At 37.0% G+C, this 19955-nt stretch overlaps 1 protein-coding gene and 1 long non-coding RNA gene across 9 annotated transcripts; one reads left to right on the forward strand and one right to left on the reverse strand.

Moving 5' to 3' along the window:
* DTWD1 (DTW domain containing 1) lies at nucleotides 1-8926 on the reverse strand. 8 transcript variants are annotated; one of them, XM_017805223.1, is made up of 6 exons: nucleotides 8819-8926; nucleotides 7296-7592; nucleotides 6358-6618; nucleotides 5200-5343; nucleotides 4538-4811; nucleotides 1-812 (listed from the first exon to the last, which is right to left on the reverse strand). In XM_017805223.1, the coding sequence occupies exons 2-6, from the start codon at nucleotides 7404-7406 to the stop codon at nucleotides 583-585; spliced, it is 1020 nt and encodes a 339-aa protein (XP_017660712.1). In that variant the 5' UTR covers nucleotides 7407-7592; nucleotides 8819-8926; the 3' UTR covers nucleotides 1-582. The 8 variants fall into 8 exon arrangements, with proteins under 8 accessions (XP_017660712.1, XP_017660718.1, XP_017660714.1 ...); XM_017805229.1 differs by lacking the exon at nucleotides 7296-7592 and adding an exon at nucleotides 6978-7032 and having other exon boundaries at nucleotides 8819-8867; XM_017805225.1 differs by lacking the exon at nucleotides 8819-8926 and adding an exon at nucleotides 8598-8695.
* On the forward strand, nucleotides 8188-19553 carry LOC108492662. Its single transcript, XR_001873186.1, has 4 exons — nucleotides 8188-8307; nucleotides 11319-11393; nucleotides 17165-17295; nucleotides 19370-19553. It is a non-coding gene; the product is annotated as an uncharacterized LOC108492662 (long non-coding RNA).
* Nucleotides 19554-19955: the final 402 nt, after the last annotated feature.

A 19955-nucleotide genomic window follows, 5' to 3' on the forward strand; every position in this document is an offset into this window, starting at 1 on the left:
TTTAAAGAGATCACTTTTTTTATTACTAGAATAATTTTCCAGACTTAATTTTGAAAGTACAGAATTTGTATTCAATTAATGTGCTCTTTCATTTTGTATTGGTGCAACTCTCCTCATTAAATACCACCCTATTAATTTCTGTAAGCTTTTGATGTCATGAAAGTGAAATCCTTATTACTGTGTAAAACAAAAAGAAAACACCTGACATGAACTATTAGTAACAATAAAAAGCTAGCAAGTTAATTCATTTTTACAGTTAGAGGGATCACTCCTTATGGCAAGTCCTCCTATCCCCACCTCAGGAACGGTGCTCATCACAGTGAGCACATCACACCTGTAGGATGAAATCCAGCAAGATCTAGCAAAGTGTAACCGTTTTCAAAAAAAGTAACTCTGACTGGAGTGCTCATCTGAGTAGTTCTACAACCTCAAGTGTGAAGGATGAGGTCTGCAGTTACTTCTGGACAAACACTGTAGCCACTGTACAATCTATTTCCAGATTTCAGTCAGACAAAACTAGTTATGTCTGTGCAGTTTATCACTACAAAAAAAAGTTGTGTCATGCACCTATAGACAGACATCTTATTCTTTTCCTGCACAACACTTGGCATTTTTAATCAATGTGTACATAAATGAAAAGAAAAAAAGCAGGTTATCATATTGTCCTTTGTAGTTCTCTTTCAAAATTTCCTGATGATAGTCCACAAGGAAATAATAAATGGCTTCTATTGTGGAGAGGTACGTGTCTGGCTTTCCCTTCTGATGACGCCAAAAACAAGTTTTCCTTGTCTTCAACTCAACTTGTAGCAACCCTGTCATGACAAAAAGATGACACAGATTAGACAATGAGGATTGGTGGCCAGGATGCCAAACAAGACTTTAGTTTTGTTTTCTAGCTGTGCTGCTGCCCTGCTGGCTGCCTGCATGCAAATCATTTCTCTTCCTGTACCTCCGTTTTTCATCTGTAAACCTGAGGCAATAATTTTATCCTTCTTTGTGGACCACTATGAAATTTGATGAAAAAATGCTGTAAGTACAAGGATACAATCCTCATATTTACAACTAATTACAGGTTATCCTTTCATTCCAACAGCCTCACAACCCTCAGTAAACTGCAGGGTCTCTTCAGATGGCAAGAGTGAAACCCACATCTACCAAGACTCATCAAGGTTCTTAAAATTATTACTTCATCTTTTGCAAAGTTAATAACTTCCAAGTGTAAAACAGAATCCTTCAGACTGTTAGTGTTCCTGACTGAGGACTATTTGCAAAAGCCAGAAACTTTTCATTTATGCTTGTTAAGTAACTGAAATCTCACTGAGATTACTCAGGAGTAAGTATGACAGAATCTGGTAATTAACTTTATTAGAAACTAAAAGCATTCCCACTTGAGATGAAAGAAGGAACTTGGTGTCTGTATGGCACATGAAAATCTTTTATCTACCACAGTCTCTGTAACTGTTCTATTATACAGATGAATTTTAAGTGTGTATCTTGGTTGTTATGTTCCTTAAGATGCACAAACTATTCAAAACTAAAGCCTCCTTTGCAAACAGGATGGATAGTTGGATTATAAAGAACAGTGTATACACCTGTCAATAGTATCAGGGAAAGGTTGTAAAGTTACCTTTTTCTAAATGTCAAAATCTGATATTGTGTCACATGAGATGGTTTAGCACAAGTAATAGTACAAATAACAATATGGTCTAAGAATTGCTTGGAAGTTATGGACAGAGAAGTTTCAGTAGAGTCCAAATTCAGGAGCACAAACTGGGCTATAGCCCAGCACTTGTAATCCCATACTTTTTACCTTCCAACTATGGTTAATTCTTTCCAGTGTAACTACAAGCTGGATTTAGTTGTTTGCTTTGCAGTTAGCAATGTATGATACCCTGCATAGTAAAACAAGTCTCTACTACAGTGTTTTAAAAAAACCTGAACACCAGAAGATTCTGTCCCTCAATTTAAATGTTATTGTTGGCATTTTGGAAACAAAAACTCAAAACAACAGGCTAATTATTACCTCTAATAATTCTATACATGTGAAAGTTAAAACAGCAGTAGGAAACTGCATTGAGCTTGTTTCCCTCACAAGTTTTCAACACCTGAATTCTCAGCCATAACCAAAGTGAAAAGTTCCATCAAATTCAGAGACACTTCCACCTGAACAGCAGTGAAGTAAATCCAAGGGACGATTCCTCCAACATAAACTCCCACATAGGTGTGGCTTGAATACAACCAAAAGTTCATTGAAGGCAAGACCATGGACACTACTGAGCCTACCACAACTGCAGGATCAGCTCATTTCAAACAAAAAATTTTAGTAGTTTTTTATAAAAAATAAAAACCAGAGGGAGTTAAGGGTTAGAGTTTACTGAGCCAAAGGCAATGTTTTATTACAAATATGAAAGCTTACAATACTAATGTATAAGCTAATACAAAGTGGATCAAATTTACAGGAAAAAATATCAAAGTAATTTGTTTCTTTAACAACCATGTTGATGTTGCCAATAAGCTCCATCACTCATGTGAGAAAGTAATTATTAACATTAGATTGAACTGTTTCCTTTCTGATCTAGAGACCACTTTTAATGAAGTAATCAATCCTAGACATTACCAACTTTCAAATACTTCCTGTCTTTAACACAACTGATTTAGTTTTGCTTTCTAAAGATATATTACACCACTTTTACAAGTAGATATAGAAGTACTTTTTTTGTCCAAGTTCTCAAGGCTCTTTTTTTAAAAGATTGATGTACTCATTTGCTTTCTCTTGCAGTACAATTTGCTAGATTTACTCTCTATATAAATACAAGGTTACAAAACACAAGATTTTTCTTTAAATTTTCTTGGCTTCATTAATGTTTCCATCCAGTATTTCTTGTAACTTAATCTTTCTGAATAAGTACGGCAATTACTTATTTGGAATTACGATCACTTCTTTTTGAACTTTAATATACCAGGAATATTTTGTTGGATGATGACTTCATTTGCAATTGAACTGAAAAATGACAACAGTTCTCTATTTTCCATGTGTGTACAGCATAAAAATGTCATCAGTTTATGCCTCAGAAAACTGCCTTGTTCATCTTGGAAGTCAGACCTGTAATCTCTAAAAGAAGTGATAATGCAATTTATGTTCTGTATGAGGGGCACTAAGGAAAGCAACGTGTGCAACTCTTACACCTGATGCAGGAGGGGTAAAATTCTCCCTGTAAGAAAAAAACTGACTTCCATGACACTATCAAACCTTACAGCAATCCCGAAAGGTGCTCAGGGAAACAGAGGACTGGAAAACAGCTGGACCTAAGATGATGTTCTAAAAAGGAGGGAAGAGTCCACCAGATCAGCACTGTCATGGGGGAACTGGAAACCATCCTTTGAGAGCTCCAAAGTAACACCAATTATGACTTTTTTACTGAAACACTGCATAAGCTTCCATGGAAATCTTCAGTTCCCCTGGCTGCCTGTTACTTTTCTTGAATTCATCCTCTCAAAATAAGTTCCAAATGCTTTACAGAAACTTGCAACATGCAATTACTCTAATTGTTACAGTAATACTTCAATGTAGTTGATAGAGCATGTTTTGTGTTAAACTAAATACTTGTAACAGGATTTTAATTAGCCAATACATTATACTAACATGTGGGATTCTTTAATAAACTGACTAGACAGCAAGACAACATTCATCTTCCATGGAAGACAGTCTGTGAAATTCCTTGTAGGATCCAGTGTAAAGCAGGCACTAGTAGTTATATATATTGCATATAAACTTGACAGGCTGCCTCCCAGCTAAGTGCACCTTTTCCACTAATGAAAGTGTTTTCAAACTCCTATTCATCTCCAAGGAAATGGAATGCTATTGCTAAATTGTTTTGCCTTTTGTGGATTTAATTAGAATTCTTAAATGTAAACTTCTTGTAATGAACCTAAGACAAAAAACTTCTGCAGAGTTACCAGTTTCTGCTTTCAGAGTTGCGAGGGTACAAAGGGCCAGCAGGAATTCCCTTTTAGTCTGGAAAGTAGTGAGATCATCAAAATGTAACAACTTCACTAGAAAGAGAACCCAAGCCATGACATGCCTGTGCTGTGTCTCCTAAATCCCTCATTCACCTTTCAGTGGCCTGTCTGCCACCACTGTGTACAAAAATGCTCCCCTGGGTCTCCTGAAAAAGCAGAGAACCACCTGCAAAGGAATCCTTTTTGACTTTCTTCAGAGATAACCCAAACTACTGTTCTAACATGAGCTCTTCCATTCTGTGAGACAAGATTTGTTCCAATAGAGAAGTGAGAGAAATAAATGTAAATGCTTTCTTCAGTATTATCATTTTGCAAAACAAATTATATGACATGGAAAGTAATGGAGTCTTTGGCTCAGGAAGTATTTACAGCCCTGAAACAGGCTGTCAAGTCTTTCATGTACCCCTCAGATACAGGGGTAGATATACACTTATATCATGCTCAGGTCTGTTATAGATATATGTCCCTTAAACATTTCTGCAGCAATAACATCTCAATATCAACTTGTATTTTTTACCTTGAAGTCGTTCATCAGTTATTATCTTGTTGGTTTGGTTCCAGGTACTGTCAATAAATATTATTTTCTTCAGTCCAGTGCCTTCATTCCTGCTGCTTGGGATGCATTCGTTTGGACTTTTTTCTTCTTTAGGGTCTATTTTTGCTTGCTTAAGAACTGGTTCTTTGGAACAGTCATCATCACTATTACAGACACCTTTTTTAGTGTACTTTTGGAGATGGAAAGCAATATCTTTTACTGAAACCGAATTGGGGCCAGGAAATATAAGTGCTATCTGAATGAAAAGAAGAGAGAGATCTGAATGTCAATAAAATCTAATAAAACATCAAGAATTCTTCCATTAAAGAACAGAAATTTTATAAACTTTATAAAACATTTAAGTCAGGACAAAATTCAAAAGTATCTCGTAAAAAATTCTATTTTCTAATGCAATGTTAAATTTATGTTAAAAACATGTTAATTCAAAGTTTAAGTACTGCAGCTGCTGAATATGATGAGCACAACACTGTTGTGCTGTTTAACAAACTGCTGTTTAACTTACTGCAAGTTGAACACGTTCATACGTGGGCAAAATATTTCTTATGGTACACAGTGAATCCACTTATGTAAGGTGGTGAACAAAGGAAATTCAAGGTGATTAGATAGTGCTACAGTTTTCTTACTTCATGTCTCTTTTCTTCATATTCTGGAATGCAAGGGTATTTATAAATTGTAACATCATCAGGTGCCAGGAGCTTTGCATGCACAGCAGTGCTCTTGCCATCTGTTTCATTTGGGTGCTTGATAATGTCAATCTTCAAAGGTAACTGGAGTTAAAAAAATAAAAAAGGACAATATTTATGATCATATATAGAGGTATAAACATTTGTACAAATCTTATGCAAAATTCAGGAGAAATCCCTATGGGTGTGTAATTAAAACATATCTGACAATTTTGGATAATATTTTTGTTTTAACAGGCTTGGAACTAAAGTAGAGACAAGTGACAAGAGGCATCTTTTACATTCAGTTTTTGGAAATACTTGAGAAGAAGCATGGCACAATCTCTAGAAACAGAATCAATAAGGTAAGTCAGATGGGGTCTTAATTTGAGCAATGTAATGGTTCTAAATATGAATACTTATCTCTATTAGGTATTAATCCAATTGCAAAAATGGCCATTTCAATGAAGATACACCTAAATCTAATAGGTCAAATTTCCAAAGTACTTCTAAAGTATTTTTACAATGCTTTCAATCTTGTACCTTCGAAATGCATCTTAGTTCCCAGCTGATTTTGCAAAACGTCTCAGTCCTCTTTGTAGTTCCTGCAAGTATTTTAGCTGAAGGGCACTGCCCTATTTATTTATATTTTGAGAGTGGCTATCTGAATTGTATAACTATTACATTTAGGAATGCCTTTTAGCTCACATTTTATGTAAAATTCACTCTTGGTTATGGACAAATCATATTTTTTGTTCACAATATAATCTGTTCTGGTCAGAGTTATGAGAAACTGAAGAATGAGGAAGAGCACTGTAAAGAAACTTCCAAGAACTACCTGGTTGAATGAGAAGCTGAGTGACTTCAGCTTGTATTCTCATCTAGTAGATACATGAGTGTTTATGTGAGGGCTGGACCATTTTCAGTATTTCTACATGCAATTCCTCAAATAAGAACAATAATTTTATCTAACTGTAGTTTATTCATACTTAAGCTGTGTTAAAGATGAATGTCCATAAAGAGTAAGTCAGAAAAGAAATGGTTGCAGACAGATTATTCTCTGTCCACAGTAACTAAAAGACACAAGAATATTATAAAAAATCCGTTAGATATATTAACCTTCACAGTTGGAATTTCTTTGGTAGGGACAGTTTCAACAGGAACAAAGCATGTATAACAATAAAACATCCTTGAACTACTGCATCGGGGGCATTTTGATCTGCCACTCTTTTTTGCCTTTTCCAGTACTTCCTGGGATGCTAACTGTAATTGTTGAAGAGGGTTATCTTGAAATGATGATGGAGTCTGCAGTTCTTGGCTTTCCAAACACTCAGTACTTCTTTTTGGTCCTTGTGTAGATGAACCCAAAGACATGGTTAGCTGAAACACACAATATGTTGTTAAATAAAAATCCAGTTACTATGAATTAATTTATTGAAAATTATTCTGTATTATCCTATTTAACAAAAAAATACTCATTAGAGAAGGTATTTCCTACAGCAGAAGGAGTAATAAAATCATCTGATTCATTTATTATAGCACCAAGAACTCCAAAGAGATTTCAGGAGGGCATAAGATAAACAGCTGGAAAGAATCTGAGATCTGCCTCTTTAATGCACATATAGGCACGTTCATAATTTTACTAAGTTAGCCCACTCAATTCCTGCAGAAATATATTTTTTTCTGTTGTTAGGATCAGGGACTAAAAGTTTATGAAAACACTGCTAAACAGTGTTTACCTGGATGAGCAATCCCATTAGTCTTCAGTATGACTACCAACAATGAATTACATGCCTAGAGGATAGAAATCCATAAGAGAAAAGTTAATTGTACAAATTTAGATCTCTATCCTGAAACTTATTGTGTGGGGGCCAACCAAACACCCTGAATGAAATCCCTCCTGGGCAGAACTTTGTGAGATAGAAGAAATCTTCCAAGAGCAAAGCCTGAGGCTGAAAAATCAGAAGAGCTAGAACAGGGCTTTGGTGCTCCATGTACAAGATAGGAAGTGCTGACCCAGCCTAGATTTGTTCTGCAAGTTTGTATTTATTTAGTACCATTGGTGGGTTTTTTCCAGGCTTTCTTCCACACAGGTGTTGTCTCACCCTCTGCAGCTGGTGCAGAAGTTTCACCGTGTACTCTGAGCGGTGCATCAGAACCAGGACCATGTGCCCACAGCCAGTGCAGACAGAATTAGTGCTCTGTGAGCTCAGGCTCAGAGTCACTCCAGGCTTTAGTAAAGCCCTTCTGACAGATCACTCAGGGTCCTCTCTGATCTTCAAAGCAGCCCCCAGTCAGCAGCCTGCACAGCCTGCAGTAGTTACAAACTGCCTTTAGCACTTTGTGCTGCATCACTGGAAATGAAAAAAAGTCATTCTCAGTATTTACTTTCAGCTAATTTAGGTTTACTTTTTCATGTCAGGGATCACACTTACGAAATGATGTCACAAACCAGTCATGTTTAACAAAAACAAACAAACAATAATTCCTGAGATGTGATCCAAAATTAAGTGTTTAAATAAAATCAAGTGTAATTTAATTGAAAAATAATAAAACCAAAAAACTCAGCTAACTTTCCAATAAAAAAATTAAAATTAATGCCAGAAAAAATTGTTATTGTCTGGTTAAATTAGATACTCATGTATGCTCTGATACCGTCCCTCTCCTTTTGACAAAGTCTAACTTCTGAAAGGTCAGGGACGTCCATTCAAATAAACACGAAATCTAACATGCACACAAAATTTATACTGCAATTTGCTTTCAATGATCTCTGAGATAAAGCAAATATACATTTCATCTCAGACCTAGCCACACTATTATCAAGTTTCCTCAAGCAGCAGAGAGGGCGAGAGGCCCTGGAATTGGACATGCATTCCCAGCCTGCAAACCGATTTTCAGTGCATGACGTCTTATGCTCTGTGGTGCTCAACGGTGACACCTCGAAGCACTTTTGTTACCGATACTGACGGGGGATCTGCTGCGGCCTCACAATAAGAGCTGTGCCCACGTTCAGCTGTGTTCACACGGTATTCTTTGCAGAAAACGACAGCGACAGAGTTCATGCAACTTGTAAGACCCAAATCTCACTTCAGATATACTTTTAAGACTGTAAATAACTCCATCTACACCTGATCTCCAAACCCCGGATAAATCGCTGCTGCTGGAGGGTTCTCTCCACATTCCAGCTGCAACTCCGGGGCAACTCCGGACCTCGGTCCGGACACCTCGGGGGTTGTGTGAAGCTCTGGGGGTGTGTGGGGTGCCATGAGCTCCCCACCGCCGTGCCCTGCTGCTGCTGCTCCCTGAGGTGAGCGCAGCGGCCACAGCACCGCGGGCTGAGGGCAGCGGAGGGCACAGACCTCGGGGCGGGGATCTCCCACGGGAATAACAAAGCGCTCCCGCCGTTCGGGCACGTCCGAGCGGCCCCTGTCCCGCAGGCCCCGCGGCCGCACAGCCGCTTCCCCCCGCGGGCCGCCCGAGCCCGCCCGCGCACAGCGCGGCCCCTCAGCGCTGCCTCCTCCGTCCTGCCCTCCGCCCCGCTCCTCTCCTCATCCTCTGCCCGGCTGCAGCCCTTCCTCACCCGCCTCCCGGCTTTGCTCCGCCGCGGCCCTCGCAGGCCCCGGAACGAAAGTGCCGAGCTCTGCCTCGGCGGGAGGCGGGGAGCGGAAGCAGCCCCGGGCTGAGAGCGGCTGCCGTCTCTGTCCGGGGGTTTGTGTTTGTTCGGAGCCTCCCGCCCGGAATGGGATTTTTTTTCGACGTGTTGTGTCGCAAAAACCTGACCAGAAACCACACACGCAGTTCCCGGGGAGCGGGGTCCGTGCCAGGTGTTTCCCGCCCTGTGACATGTGCCCAGCGCTGCCCCCGCCGTGAGGGCACCGCCTGGGACAGCCTGGAAACCGCTGGGGCGGGAGGCTGCGGGTTTGTGTCACTGCCTTGGCAACTCCTCTAAACCTGGATCAGTTGGATTTTTCTTTACCTGTATTTTTCCTCCACCTAGTAGTATACTTACAGCATACCGAGTGCCTGCTGCTGGTTCTACATCTCTCTCTCCAAAGAGGACATGGGATCTGCTCTGTGAAATTCCTTGGCCTGGTTGAGGATGCTGCCCCACAGTAGCATTTACCCAATATTCAGTCTTTAGTAACTGCATTTTTAGGTTGAAGTGACTAAACTAAAACAGTAATTTTGGTATAGAGAATATTTCTCTCAGTGAAATGAAGTCTGTGATGTATTAGTTGCAGTAGCTTTAGGGGGAAAAGTTGACATTATAGGCAGATTTTATGCCAAACTTTGATCTCAGTTACACCCCAAAAACCTCACTGACTTCAGTGGTATTACATCCAGTGGCAGAGAATGCCTACCAGCATTCTGTTATTACTTGTTTTGTTTTGACTTGATCAGTTCTTCATGCTGGCAGCATGTCACACATTGCAGTAGTAGGGAAAAAGAGCTACATTTCTCCATCCATATTTTTTGCTACCTTACGCTGTGACAATACCTTGTGATGTTCAGTAGTTAATGATGTCAAAATAAAAATGTTTATTAGACAAAAGAAGACTTTTATAATGGTTTCTAAAACTCTTTCTTGACAAACTTAATTTTAGTAGGTTTTGCTAAGTTTACCATCTCTTTGAATTATTTCTTTGGGTGCTTAGTGCAGAATTTGTTTGGGAATAAACTGAGCTTCCTCGTAATTTAAAATCAGGCTCTGAAAGCTGAATTACTCCTTTGTATACTTTTATTCTATACAGTTATTTACCCAAAAACTGCAATACTGAAATAATATTTTAGGAATGGATGCTGTATCGCTTTTGTTTGGGGCTCTTAATTTCAGAATATACTAAAAAATATTATCTTTTCTAAACCAGAATTCCTCACACTTGATTTCTACTCAGTTGCAACTCTAAAGTTTGATTTTTTAATTATACTGAACTCAGAAGATACCAATTGATTGATTTCAGTGAACACTTTGGCTAATCTGAAACTCTCCCATTGCTTCCCACTTCTAAACTAAAAACTAAATCTGTAAGAACAGTGCCAGATTTGTTGCTTTTTCTTCAGTGTGTATTTTAGAAGTGCATAAATAATAATAGTATAAATGTTATGGAGGTACTGCGAAGGAAATGGAGGTTCTACCTTTCTGATTAAGTGCCCTTACATATTTTTTGCATTTTGCTTTGACCCAGAACTACTACTCTCACTGGAACAAAGAAACAAAAAATGTGTGAAAATATTTTGGTGGATGGAACATTCCAGTGTAAAGAACAACTTGACATAAAAATGGAAACATTTAATTAGGGATAATGTAAGAACAAAATATTATTTTTTTTTAATTTCTAATTGCTATTATTACCTTTTTCCTTTTTACCCTGAAGTCACAGAATCACAGAATGAACATATGTGTATCAATAGCTTCCTTACATTCAATAGCATTTCACTGATTTTTTTTTTAAAGAAATAATTTGTCTTGCTGCCCTGCTATTAGGATAGAACATGTTGATGTCTTTCAGCTCTACCAGAGGGCTTAAAAACACATGAATTACTCGATATTAACACTTACTAAGTTATTTCAGGAAAGTGATCAATTTGATGGTTAACTTCAAACAACTACCTTTGGTTTCAACAATTTGCTCAAATATTTGGGCTGCTTGTTTGAATTCTGTGCTAGATCAAGGAACAGACTTTCCTCCTGTGCTTCCAAAGCTGTGCTCAACAGATGGAAGGCATTACTGGCCTTTCTGAGAACTTAAATTGCACATGATTTTATTTGTCTCTTCAGAAACATAATGACCCTTTTTTCTTGAGTTATCTCCTTGTCTAACTAAAACGTTATAGTCTTTTTAATTACTCTGTGTCTGCTCTAATGGGCCTCCCTGGCCTATTTCAGTTGTTCTGTCTCCTGGAGATGATGTAATCACCTCTGAATGCAGTACGTGGGACAGGGGGAAATCACAGTCTCCTTACAGTGGTGCCAAAATTAGAGATTCTTAGATGTTATATGCATTTACACTCCTATTACAATTCTTTATGCAAAATAGAGTTCACAGATTACTTAATCTTTGCATTTGTGTAATTTTCAGAAATAACTTTTTACAATGGACTGACTGCAGAAGGATTGGCTGAGTTGTCTCTCTCTCGATGAACCTTTCTCTTTGGTGGGTAAGCTACAAAAAGATTATTCCTTCAGTGTCATGTGTAAATGTGCATATGAACATGTTCCACTGAACATCAGTCCACTCTCAGATTTGACCCATGTCACTGAACTAGAGAATTGTGCTGAAAAAGTATTTTTGTTACAGTGGCCCAGCTTATCTAGAGGAACATCCTTGAAAAGAGTACCTGAAAGACATTGGCCCAGATAAGTGTTTACAGCTTTCCCTCAGGTTGCAAGAGTCAAGTTTAGAATTTAAAAAAGTCTAATAAGCCAAAGTCCCAGTTCTGCCTGGGTTTTAGGAGCATTTTTCTTCAGACCTAAATAAAGTGCAGGCAAAAGTCCGTGCAAACATGTTGTTCTCCACAGCTCTTGGCGTTGTGAAGGAAAGATGAGTCATATAGAAAGATCAAAATGGTGACTTTGAAGCCTTCCAATCATTCCAGTGATGCAGCAGCACTGTACAGTGTGATAAGTTTTGTGTGCAGACACATTTAGATGTAGATCCAGATCTGTGTAAAGTCTTTGCCTGATTAGAGCTTTTAATCAATAAAATTACCAAGCCAGCCTCTATTTCTACCTAAACCTTGCTAATTTTTTAAAGACAGTGTTACAGAGCAAATTGCTGCAGAGGAAATTCTGACTCAGATGAGTGAGATGGGGAAAGCACAGGAGTGTTACATATTTTTAATTCTTTTTATGGATAAAACAAGAAAGATTAAATTATCACTTTTTTTTATTGGATCCAGAAATGGGATTACACCTCTCTCTGTATGTTTGTTGGGGGAGAAAAAAAAAACAACTTGAAAAAGTCCTTTTTATATCTTTATATCTCCAAAGGTATCTGTAGTCACCTGAAGTATCAGTTTTAGACCAGTGCTCCTTATCTGAAGTACCTTCACAGTTCATAGTATGAATTGGCTGAAAATATTGTTTATATCATTGTGTGAAATAACATTAATTATGAATTGAGTATTTAAACATTTTTCAGGTTGCCAAATATATTGCTGAGAAGTCAAATGTTAGGAATAAATAGGTGATTTTTTTTTTGCCTTACATGTAAAAAGGTACACAGGATTCTGTCTAATGACTATGGTTTGACTTGGAAGTCGAAGAAATGTCTCTGACACCAAACTGAGTCAGTCAATTTTTCTAAGGCTACATGAATTCAGATATATTGGGTAATGGAAATTCTAAACACTGTGTAAATATGATGACTGACTTAGCCACAAAAATTGTAAACAGCAGTTTAGAGTGTTATTGCAACCCTGACCTCTCTGGTTTTATCTTTTACTCACTTCAGTGGGAATTAGGTATGGCTTTAAATACTTTAGTTACTTCCCTTGCAGACAAGTGAGAATTCATAGTCTGCAATCCTGACTTTTGACCCATTTTGCATATTAAGTTGTTATTATTAATAAAAATAATTTTTTACACATTAACCTGTCATTAATTAGTATTGCACTGGCTGAATGTCACAATCTATTTTAAGATAGTTACTACCTGATCAGACTGAAGAATATTGTAAATATTCTGAGTGAATTTTGACTGCTTCACATTTATAAATGAAGGAAACCTAATTCCTGTCATTTATCCAAGTCCAAATACTGTCAAGCTGATAAAAACAAGTTGTGCATAGTGAAGGAGAGATTTAAAATTCAGATTCTTGAGCAGCCTTGATAAACTCTGTGTCTAAAGAGTGACCTGTCGATAGCACTTGCCACAAAACATGTGCACAAATGCAAGATTTTTGAGAAAAAGTGTTAAAAACACACACAGAGAAGCATGTTAGTTGAAGCTGACAATGTACAAAAGTAATCACTAGTCCTACAAAATATAAAATGTCTTTTTTTTTTTTAAGCAAAGCCTAATGCCTTGATATCCAAAGAATGGCTGGAGATCTTATTACTTGCACTGGATAAAAATTTTATATGAGTTTATAATCTACAGCTCTTCCTGTTAGAGATATTTATAATACACTGCCAGAAGCTGATGCTGCTTTCTGAAATGCCACACACCTTTGGAGGACTGATTAAAAATTTTTGTTTATTTGTGCTTAAATAGGTGCAAATATACCCAGATAAGCAAGATGCAAGAAATATTAACATCCTATTGGCACTTCTTGACACAGTTCTGGCACAGCTTAGACTCAGTTCTTGCCTCCTAAAGTAGAAGGAAATGTTAGTCCAGTGTCTTCCTCTTCTTTGTCATTGTGATTATTTACAACATTTTCTTCTTACGTATTTTTAATTATGTAGTAAATTTAATGTCACGGGTGTGACTTGATGCCTCACTAATTTTGTGTACCTTCATTTTTGTGTTTTAAACTTTAGATGTTTCGACTTTCAGTCCTAGGTTTATGGAAAATTAATAACAAAACAAAACCAGTAAAAGATTGAGAGCTTTGCAGGTACCTGGCATATTCACATCAGTCCCTGTATTTTGACAACCTAATGTTGAAATACCCAAAGAAGCTCTTTTGCTCTTCTCAGGAAAAGCCAAGCATTTCCCCTGCAGGTTTTTTCCCTTCAGTATTTTTGCAAACTGAAAGAAGTTCCTCTGTGCTTGTGGATTGTGTTTCAAATTAAAATCCTTATACCTTTTACTTCTGTCTAGTTTTGATTTGCTTTATGGGTTTAGGATTTTTTAAATCCCTTCATTCAGCGTCTCGAATATTTTTTTGTTGTTTTGACAGAAAATTGTTCTCAAAGTTTGGAGACGTTTCTTTCTCTCAAAATAATCTATTGCAGTGTTTCAAGGTTCTTCTTGATCATGGTTTCTCCCAAAGGTTAATATATAAATTAAATCAAGTATTCTTAGATCTGTTATTATCAAATAAGCTGCATATTCCCCAAGTACAAAACTGCAAGTGTTTTACTAATGAAGCTCAACTGCATCAGCTGGAGACCCAAGATTAACTTTTCATGTAACTTTAAAGAGCTGTAGTGGAACATATGAAGAACTAGTTTAGTTAGCAGCTTTATATCATGAATCTTAAACTTTTAGATGAAACTGTCTGTCTGTTTTACTTTGCTTACTTTGTGTGATGGTGCTAAAATTTATAAAAGGTATGAGTTTGGAATATTTAGGTTAAGAGAATAAATTAAAAGTGTATGGGTTCTGTTACCTCAGGTGATCTCTATGTTCTTTATTAAGAAGAGAAGGAAAATATTGCTGTGGCAGGACACTGTGGTGATGTCCACTGGCTTTGATTCAGCACATCACTTAGATTCTGTCTTAATTGTTGGCTGATAAACTTAACATATGCTTCAAATAATGAGTGTTTTTAAGTGCTATTCTGAATCAGGAACTACTGCAATATACTCAAAAAAATTAAGCATTTAGAGGAACAACATATTGAAGTAAGAGATGGAACACAAATGTGTGTTTCAGAGCTATTCCTTTGTGTTGTCAAAGCCTCTCCTCACAGGGTACATAAGCATGAGCTTTAGTAATGCTGTGCATCACACAGCACACAGCTACAGCTGAATTTAGGCTGAGACCTTTGTCCTGATTTTTTCCCCCTTTGAAGCCTGACCAGGACCCCTTGTTTGACAGAATTGCAATATTTTGTGGCATATTTTCTACTTGTTCCTGGGGATGCTAAAGATGCTTTTTCTCAGGTAAGAGTACAAATAGCATTTTCAGTGGTATATGGGTAGATGCTGCATTTCAGCTCATAAAAGTATTAACATGACACATGAGCCAATTTACATGCATCCAGACTGGCAGCCTTGGGCTGCAGAAGAGAGCTGGAAGCACATGCATTTAGGAACCAGAGAGAGCAACCAGAACTGGTGAGGAAAAGCTAGAAATTATCATGGGCAGTCAGTAAAGGGATTTTTTTGGGGCTGATCTAATGTATGAATAATAAAATTAAATTATAATATTAAATTAGGTTCTTTTAAGAATTACTTGATTTTCATTAAATATAATAATTAGTTAAATATTAACAACTATTACTTATTCTGCATCCTAATTTTAACCCTAAAGACTATGTAATTTGTTGAAATCAGCATCCTCCAGTTCAGGCATAACTGGGAACTTTGACTTTTACATTGATAAAGTAAGTTTTTGAGAAGTGAATTCCCCTCTTGTTTGTACAGTTGCCTAATGTCTCACACAAATAGCAAAAGGTTATAATTTTTTTTCTTTGGCAGAAAGTCTTTGCAACTGCTACAGTTCACTTGAACATTTTTACATTAAGTAAAAAAATTGTAATATCAAAATCTCTTTTGTAGACTTTTTAGATATTTGTCAGGTATATCCTGATTGCTCGTTGCAAGTCATTTATGTTGCTTTCTGTGAAGTATTTCCTGAATCTGTTAAATGTTTTGATGATGATTTTAAGGAGGCATTGGCAGACTTAGTTTTTCAGTGGCTATCAGGTATTAGTAGGTTTTTTTCCTTCTACCAGGTCTGCATTTCAATGAGAATCTATTGCTTTTTCCCCTGGTAATTGTGTACATATGTACACACAGAGAAAATTCAGAACTAGCAATACTATTGTCAAAACTGGCTTTCTCAGCTCAGTAATAATGATGATTATGATTTCTTAATACTGGTTGTTGGTATATAAATATGGATAAATAGTTTAAACCATAACCTGGAAGGGAATCTGAGCTGACTATCCATGGCTTTATTTCTCTTTAAGAAAAATAAAACTGGATCTAACATCTCAAAATGTTTTTGGCAAAAACACCTATTTTTAGGTGGCCCTGAAGGTGTCTCTCTATAAAAAATGGCCACTTTTTATAAATATCCTTACAGGATTCAGACTGTACCTGTCCTAGAAATTTCTTCTGGAAGTAGTATTATATTACCATTAAATATCTGCATGTTTTGACAGTAAAAGTTTATGATTTTTAGATTGCATATGTCATTTGATATCCATTCCAAAACTTAGATTTAGAGCAGATTTCTATCTTTACTGCTCATTTATTTAGATTTCATGACAATGTGGATTTCATTATCTTGTATGTTGAAGCTGATTGACAAATGCAATAGAAATATGTTTTTGAAGTAGACATAAAATACAGAAATATTTTTCTCAAAACCTTTCTCTCTGTCAGTCACTGTTTGTTGGGCAGAATTTTCTTTTTAGTTACAGACAGAGAAAATTGTATGTAGAAAAAGATCACCCTGAAAATTTAATTTAGAGAAGGTTTACATACATCAAAGTTATATATGCTCCAAACTCCTAATGGGTCTTTAACTTGGAAGAGCTGGGTAAGCCCACAGTATTCTCTGTAATGTGTAACCACTATAAATAGATAATGGACAGATTTAACTGAAATTTAGTCAGACCAGAAAAAATCCCAAGACTCTGGGAGACCACTGCTATGGCAGAAATTCTGTATCTGCATGAGACTTATGGGAGCTGTGTAAAATTCTAGTGGAATGAATACTGAAAACCAAGGAATAAAGTCAATTAAGTATTGCTGTGAGAATAATTCACAACCTCAACAAAACATATGCAAATGTATTGAATTACCAGAATTGGAACAACCACAAAGTAAGGATATTCAGCCATGTGCAAAACCAAGCAGAAGCAGAAGGGAGATAGCAAAAACTGTTCTGGTTAACTTTAACTATATGAATATAATTATTTCAGTTAACAGGCTTGGAACCCACGCCTGAAAGTTGACCGTGGGCATAAAAATTTGCCCATTTTAGGCAGGAAACAAAGCAATTTTAATTTCATTTGGGAATATTCACAGAGTGATTTTCAAAATTAACATAAACATTTTTCTAAATTAAGTTTTTTCTTTTCAGATCTAAAACCAAGGAAATGGGTGTGGAAGAAATGGAATCTCAAAAGCTTTAAGGCTGTCACAGTAAATCATACAGTAAAGATGCTACTGCTAACACACAAGCTGCTGCATCTGCCAGTTCTGCAGCAGCCAGTAAGTCTTGTAAATATTTTTAAACACATAATGCACGTGACTGTACATTTTGGAATAGAACTTAGAGTACACTGCAAAATCTTAATTGTCAACGGAAATGATTAGTAATATTTTCAGTTTGTTTTGCACAAAATCAAAATGTTAAAGCAATTAAAAATGAATTGTGAATTTTGGTCAGCTCTAAACATATATCCTGCCAATATACTGATACTTCTATTTGATTAAGCTGTAAACAATATTACAAAGTATTTAAAGGATCTGCTCATGTTCCATCTAGTAAAATCTGATTGGTTTGATTTATCAAATACTAATTTTCTAATTAGTATTGGTTTGATTTTCTAATACTAATGACAGCTAATCTTTTTTCTACTCCTTTCTCTGGTATCTGGCTCCCATTTTCAGTGTCTTGCATTCCAGCCTCTAACATTTACACCTCTGTCTTCACTGTCCTGATGGATCAGACCTTGCCTTTTATTGTTTCATACTAACCTACTGTACTTCCTCATGGCCACTATTTTAACTTCTTTTTTCAAGCTTCTTGTGCTCGTGTTGCTTCTAACTTCCTCCCTTTCTGAATGTTACCCAGCATTTTGTTTCTTCAGGGGAGCCAGTTTCTTCTCTTTTCCCCCTCCCTGAAATTACTGTTTTCCTTCAATCATCTACAGCCATAATTTTATGCTACCAGTCTTCTCTTAATCCTTTTTGTCCTCCTTCACCAACCATAATTTTTCTCATCCTTGCCTTCCCCCCCCATTTTTTTTTTCATGTGCTCATAATGCTTTTCTTGTTTTAGATCATTCCCCAGTTGTCAAGGTAGGAAAACCTTATTTGTGTTGCAAAACAATTGAGAGGAAAACATCTGAGTGAAGGCTCATAAATGTGCATTCCCACTGGCCAGCCCCTGCCATTTTCAACGGTATCACTCTGATTTTCTCTATAGTTATATTCAGTGCTTAGGAAAAGATAGAAGGTTGTCTCTTTTGCCTGTTAATGCTAAGGAGAGAAGTTTTGGAACATGCTGTGCTCAGGAAACCCTGAATGCACTAAGTACTGCAGACATGTCACAGGAAGGGAAGTGTTCTGTCACGTGCCATGAGTCCCATAAAACTTTCTCTTCTAAAGTGGAGGTAAAAGAACTGTGTGGGGCTTTCTAAGCAAAGAGGAGAGTTCCTTTTGAGACCCAGCTGAAGGATTTAGTCTCTGCAAATGGATACAGCTTTGTAGAATCTTGGTATGGATTGCCTATGCACAGCTGTGGCTTAATAAATTGTCATTATGTGTTGCCTGTTAGCTTTCCAGAATAAATTTTCTTTTTTACTTTAGTGTTTCCTTACAAGTACAATTAACATGGCTTCTTTAAAAGTGAAAGTCAGTGTTGCTCTCAAGTTATGGTCTTGAAAGGAAATTCTTGTTTACAGAATCCATTTTTTGTGTGTTGCTCACTTTGCAGTACAGTTTTTAGAAACAGAAATGTATACATGTTTTTGAACAGGGGAACATTTGGGTATTTTTTTAAATCTCAAAGCCTAAACCCAGTGGAAACATTTGTGTAATTTTTATACATTCAAATGGTTTTGTTCTGATATAATCATATTTACTTTTAGATATTGGTCATTGTATTACTTTACCAGTATATGAAAACAAGAATATGAAACCGAGTAGAAAGTGATTATTCTTGAAGCAGGTTCAATAACACTTCAAACCATAGGGAGTCTTTAATGACAGTAATTTTGAAGTCACTAAAGCTGTTATTTCTTCATGTTTCTTGCCAAGATATAATGACTTGGTTTTTCCTGTGACAAAAATAAAAGGGAGAAGCCTCACTGTTTTAGCCCTCCCTGTTAATACCCTGTTCAGTGATCCACCTTATTGCTTTAGGCTTTCACGGTGTTCTCAGTTTTGTTCAATAATCACTTATTCTCTTGTATGACCACTGAGATCAGATCCTCTTTGGTGTCTAGTTTTTTTGTGAAATCCCTAGGAATAGGGTGCATAGGCAGGTTGGCTGTCATATTAATGTGTCTTACATTGAATTGAGTGTCCGTGGTTTTCAAATGTTCCCTTTTTTCTGCAGTTCTCATCCAGTTTTCCTGTGCTGTGCTGTAATATCACAGCAGACATAAACAGGCTGCCAACCCTGTTTGTCACCTTGAACAGAGACAACAACCTAACTGGGACAGTGTGGTGTCCTTTGTAGCAACAGAAGTCACTGTGAGTGTGGGTAGAAACAGCTCCAGCTCCTCTGCTGCCCTGGTGTAATGAGTCAGGTAATTTAAAGCCACTGTGGGTGTGTGTTTGATGTTTTAGCAGCGTGTACCAGGCTCAAACTTGTTTTTCTTACTTATCAAATAGGACATTGAAAATGGCTTGCTTAAAGCTATATGAGAAATCTGTAGCAAAGGCCAGTAGATGAGCCCTGAAAACTCAGCAGTGAGTAGCTGATGACTAGATTCTTGACCATCCAAACTGGTGCTGTCCAAGGTAATAGTGAGTTGTGTTTATGCTTAGACAGCCAGTTGTAATTGTAAAGAGACTTGGTCCTGAATTCTAATTAAAATTATACAATGTAACATTATAAAAACCATTTCTAGTGGTATTAAAGATATTACTGGTTTAGTTGGAAGAATAGGGAAGTCATTCTGCTCTACTCAGGACTGGTG

The sequence above is a fragment of the Lepidothrix coronata genome, unplaced genomic scaffold (genome assembly GCF_001604755.1).
Source record: "Lepidothrix coronata isolate B3197 unplaced genomic scaffold, Lepidothrix_coronata-1.0 Scaffold11, whole genome shotgun sequence".
Lineage (NCBI taxonomy): Eukaryota > Metazoa > Chordata > Aves > Passeriformes > Pipridae > Lepidothrix > Lepidothrix coronata.

Bases quoted from the DNA above. Each gene is read 5' to 3' on its own strand.
- DTWD1 (XM_017805223.1), bottom strand. From the start codon at position 7,406: ATGGTCCTGGTTCTGATGCACCGCTCAGAGTACACGGTGAAACTTCTG. The intron at 4,812-5,199 runs GTAAGAAAACTG...CTTTTCATTCAG, and splicing joins ATGAAGAAAAGAGACATGAA to ATAGCACTTATATTTCCTGG. The intron at 813-4,537 runs GTAAAAAATACA...TTGTCATGACAG, and splicing joins AACTGATGAACGACTTCAAG to GGTTGCTACAAGTTGAGTTG.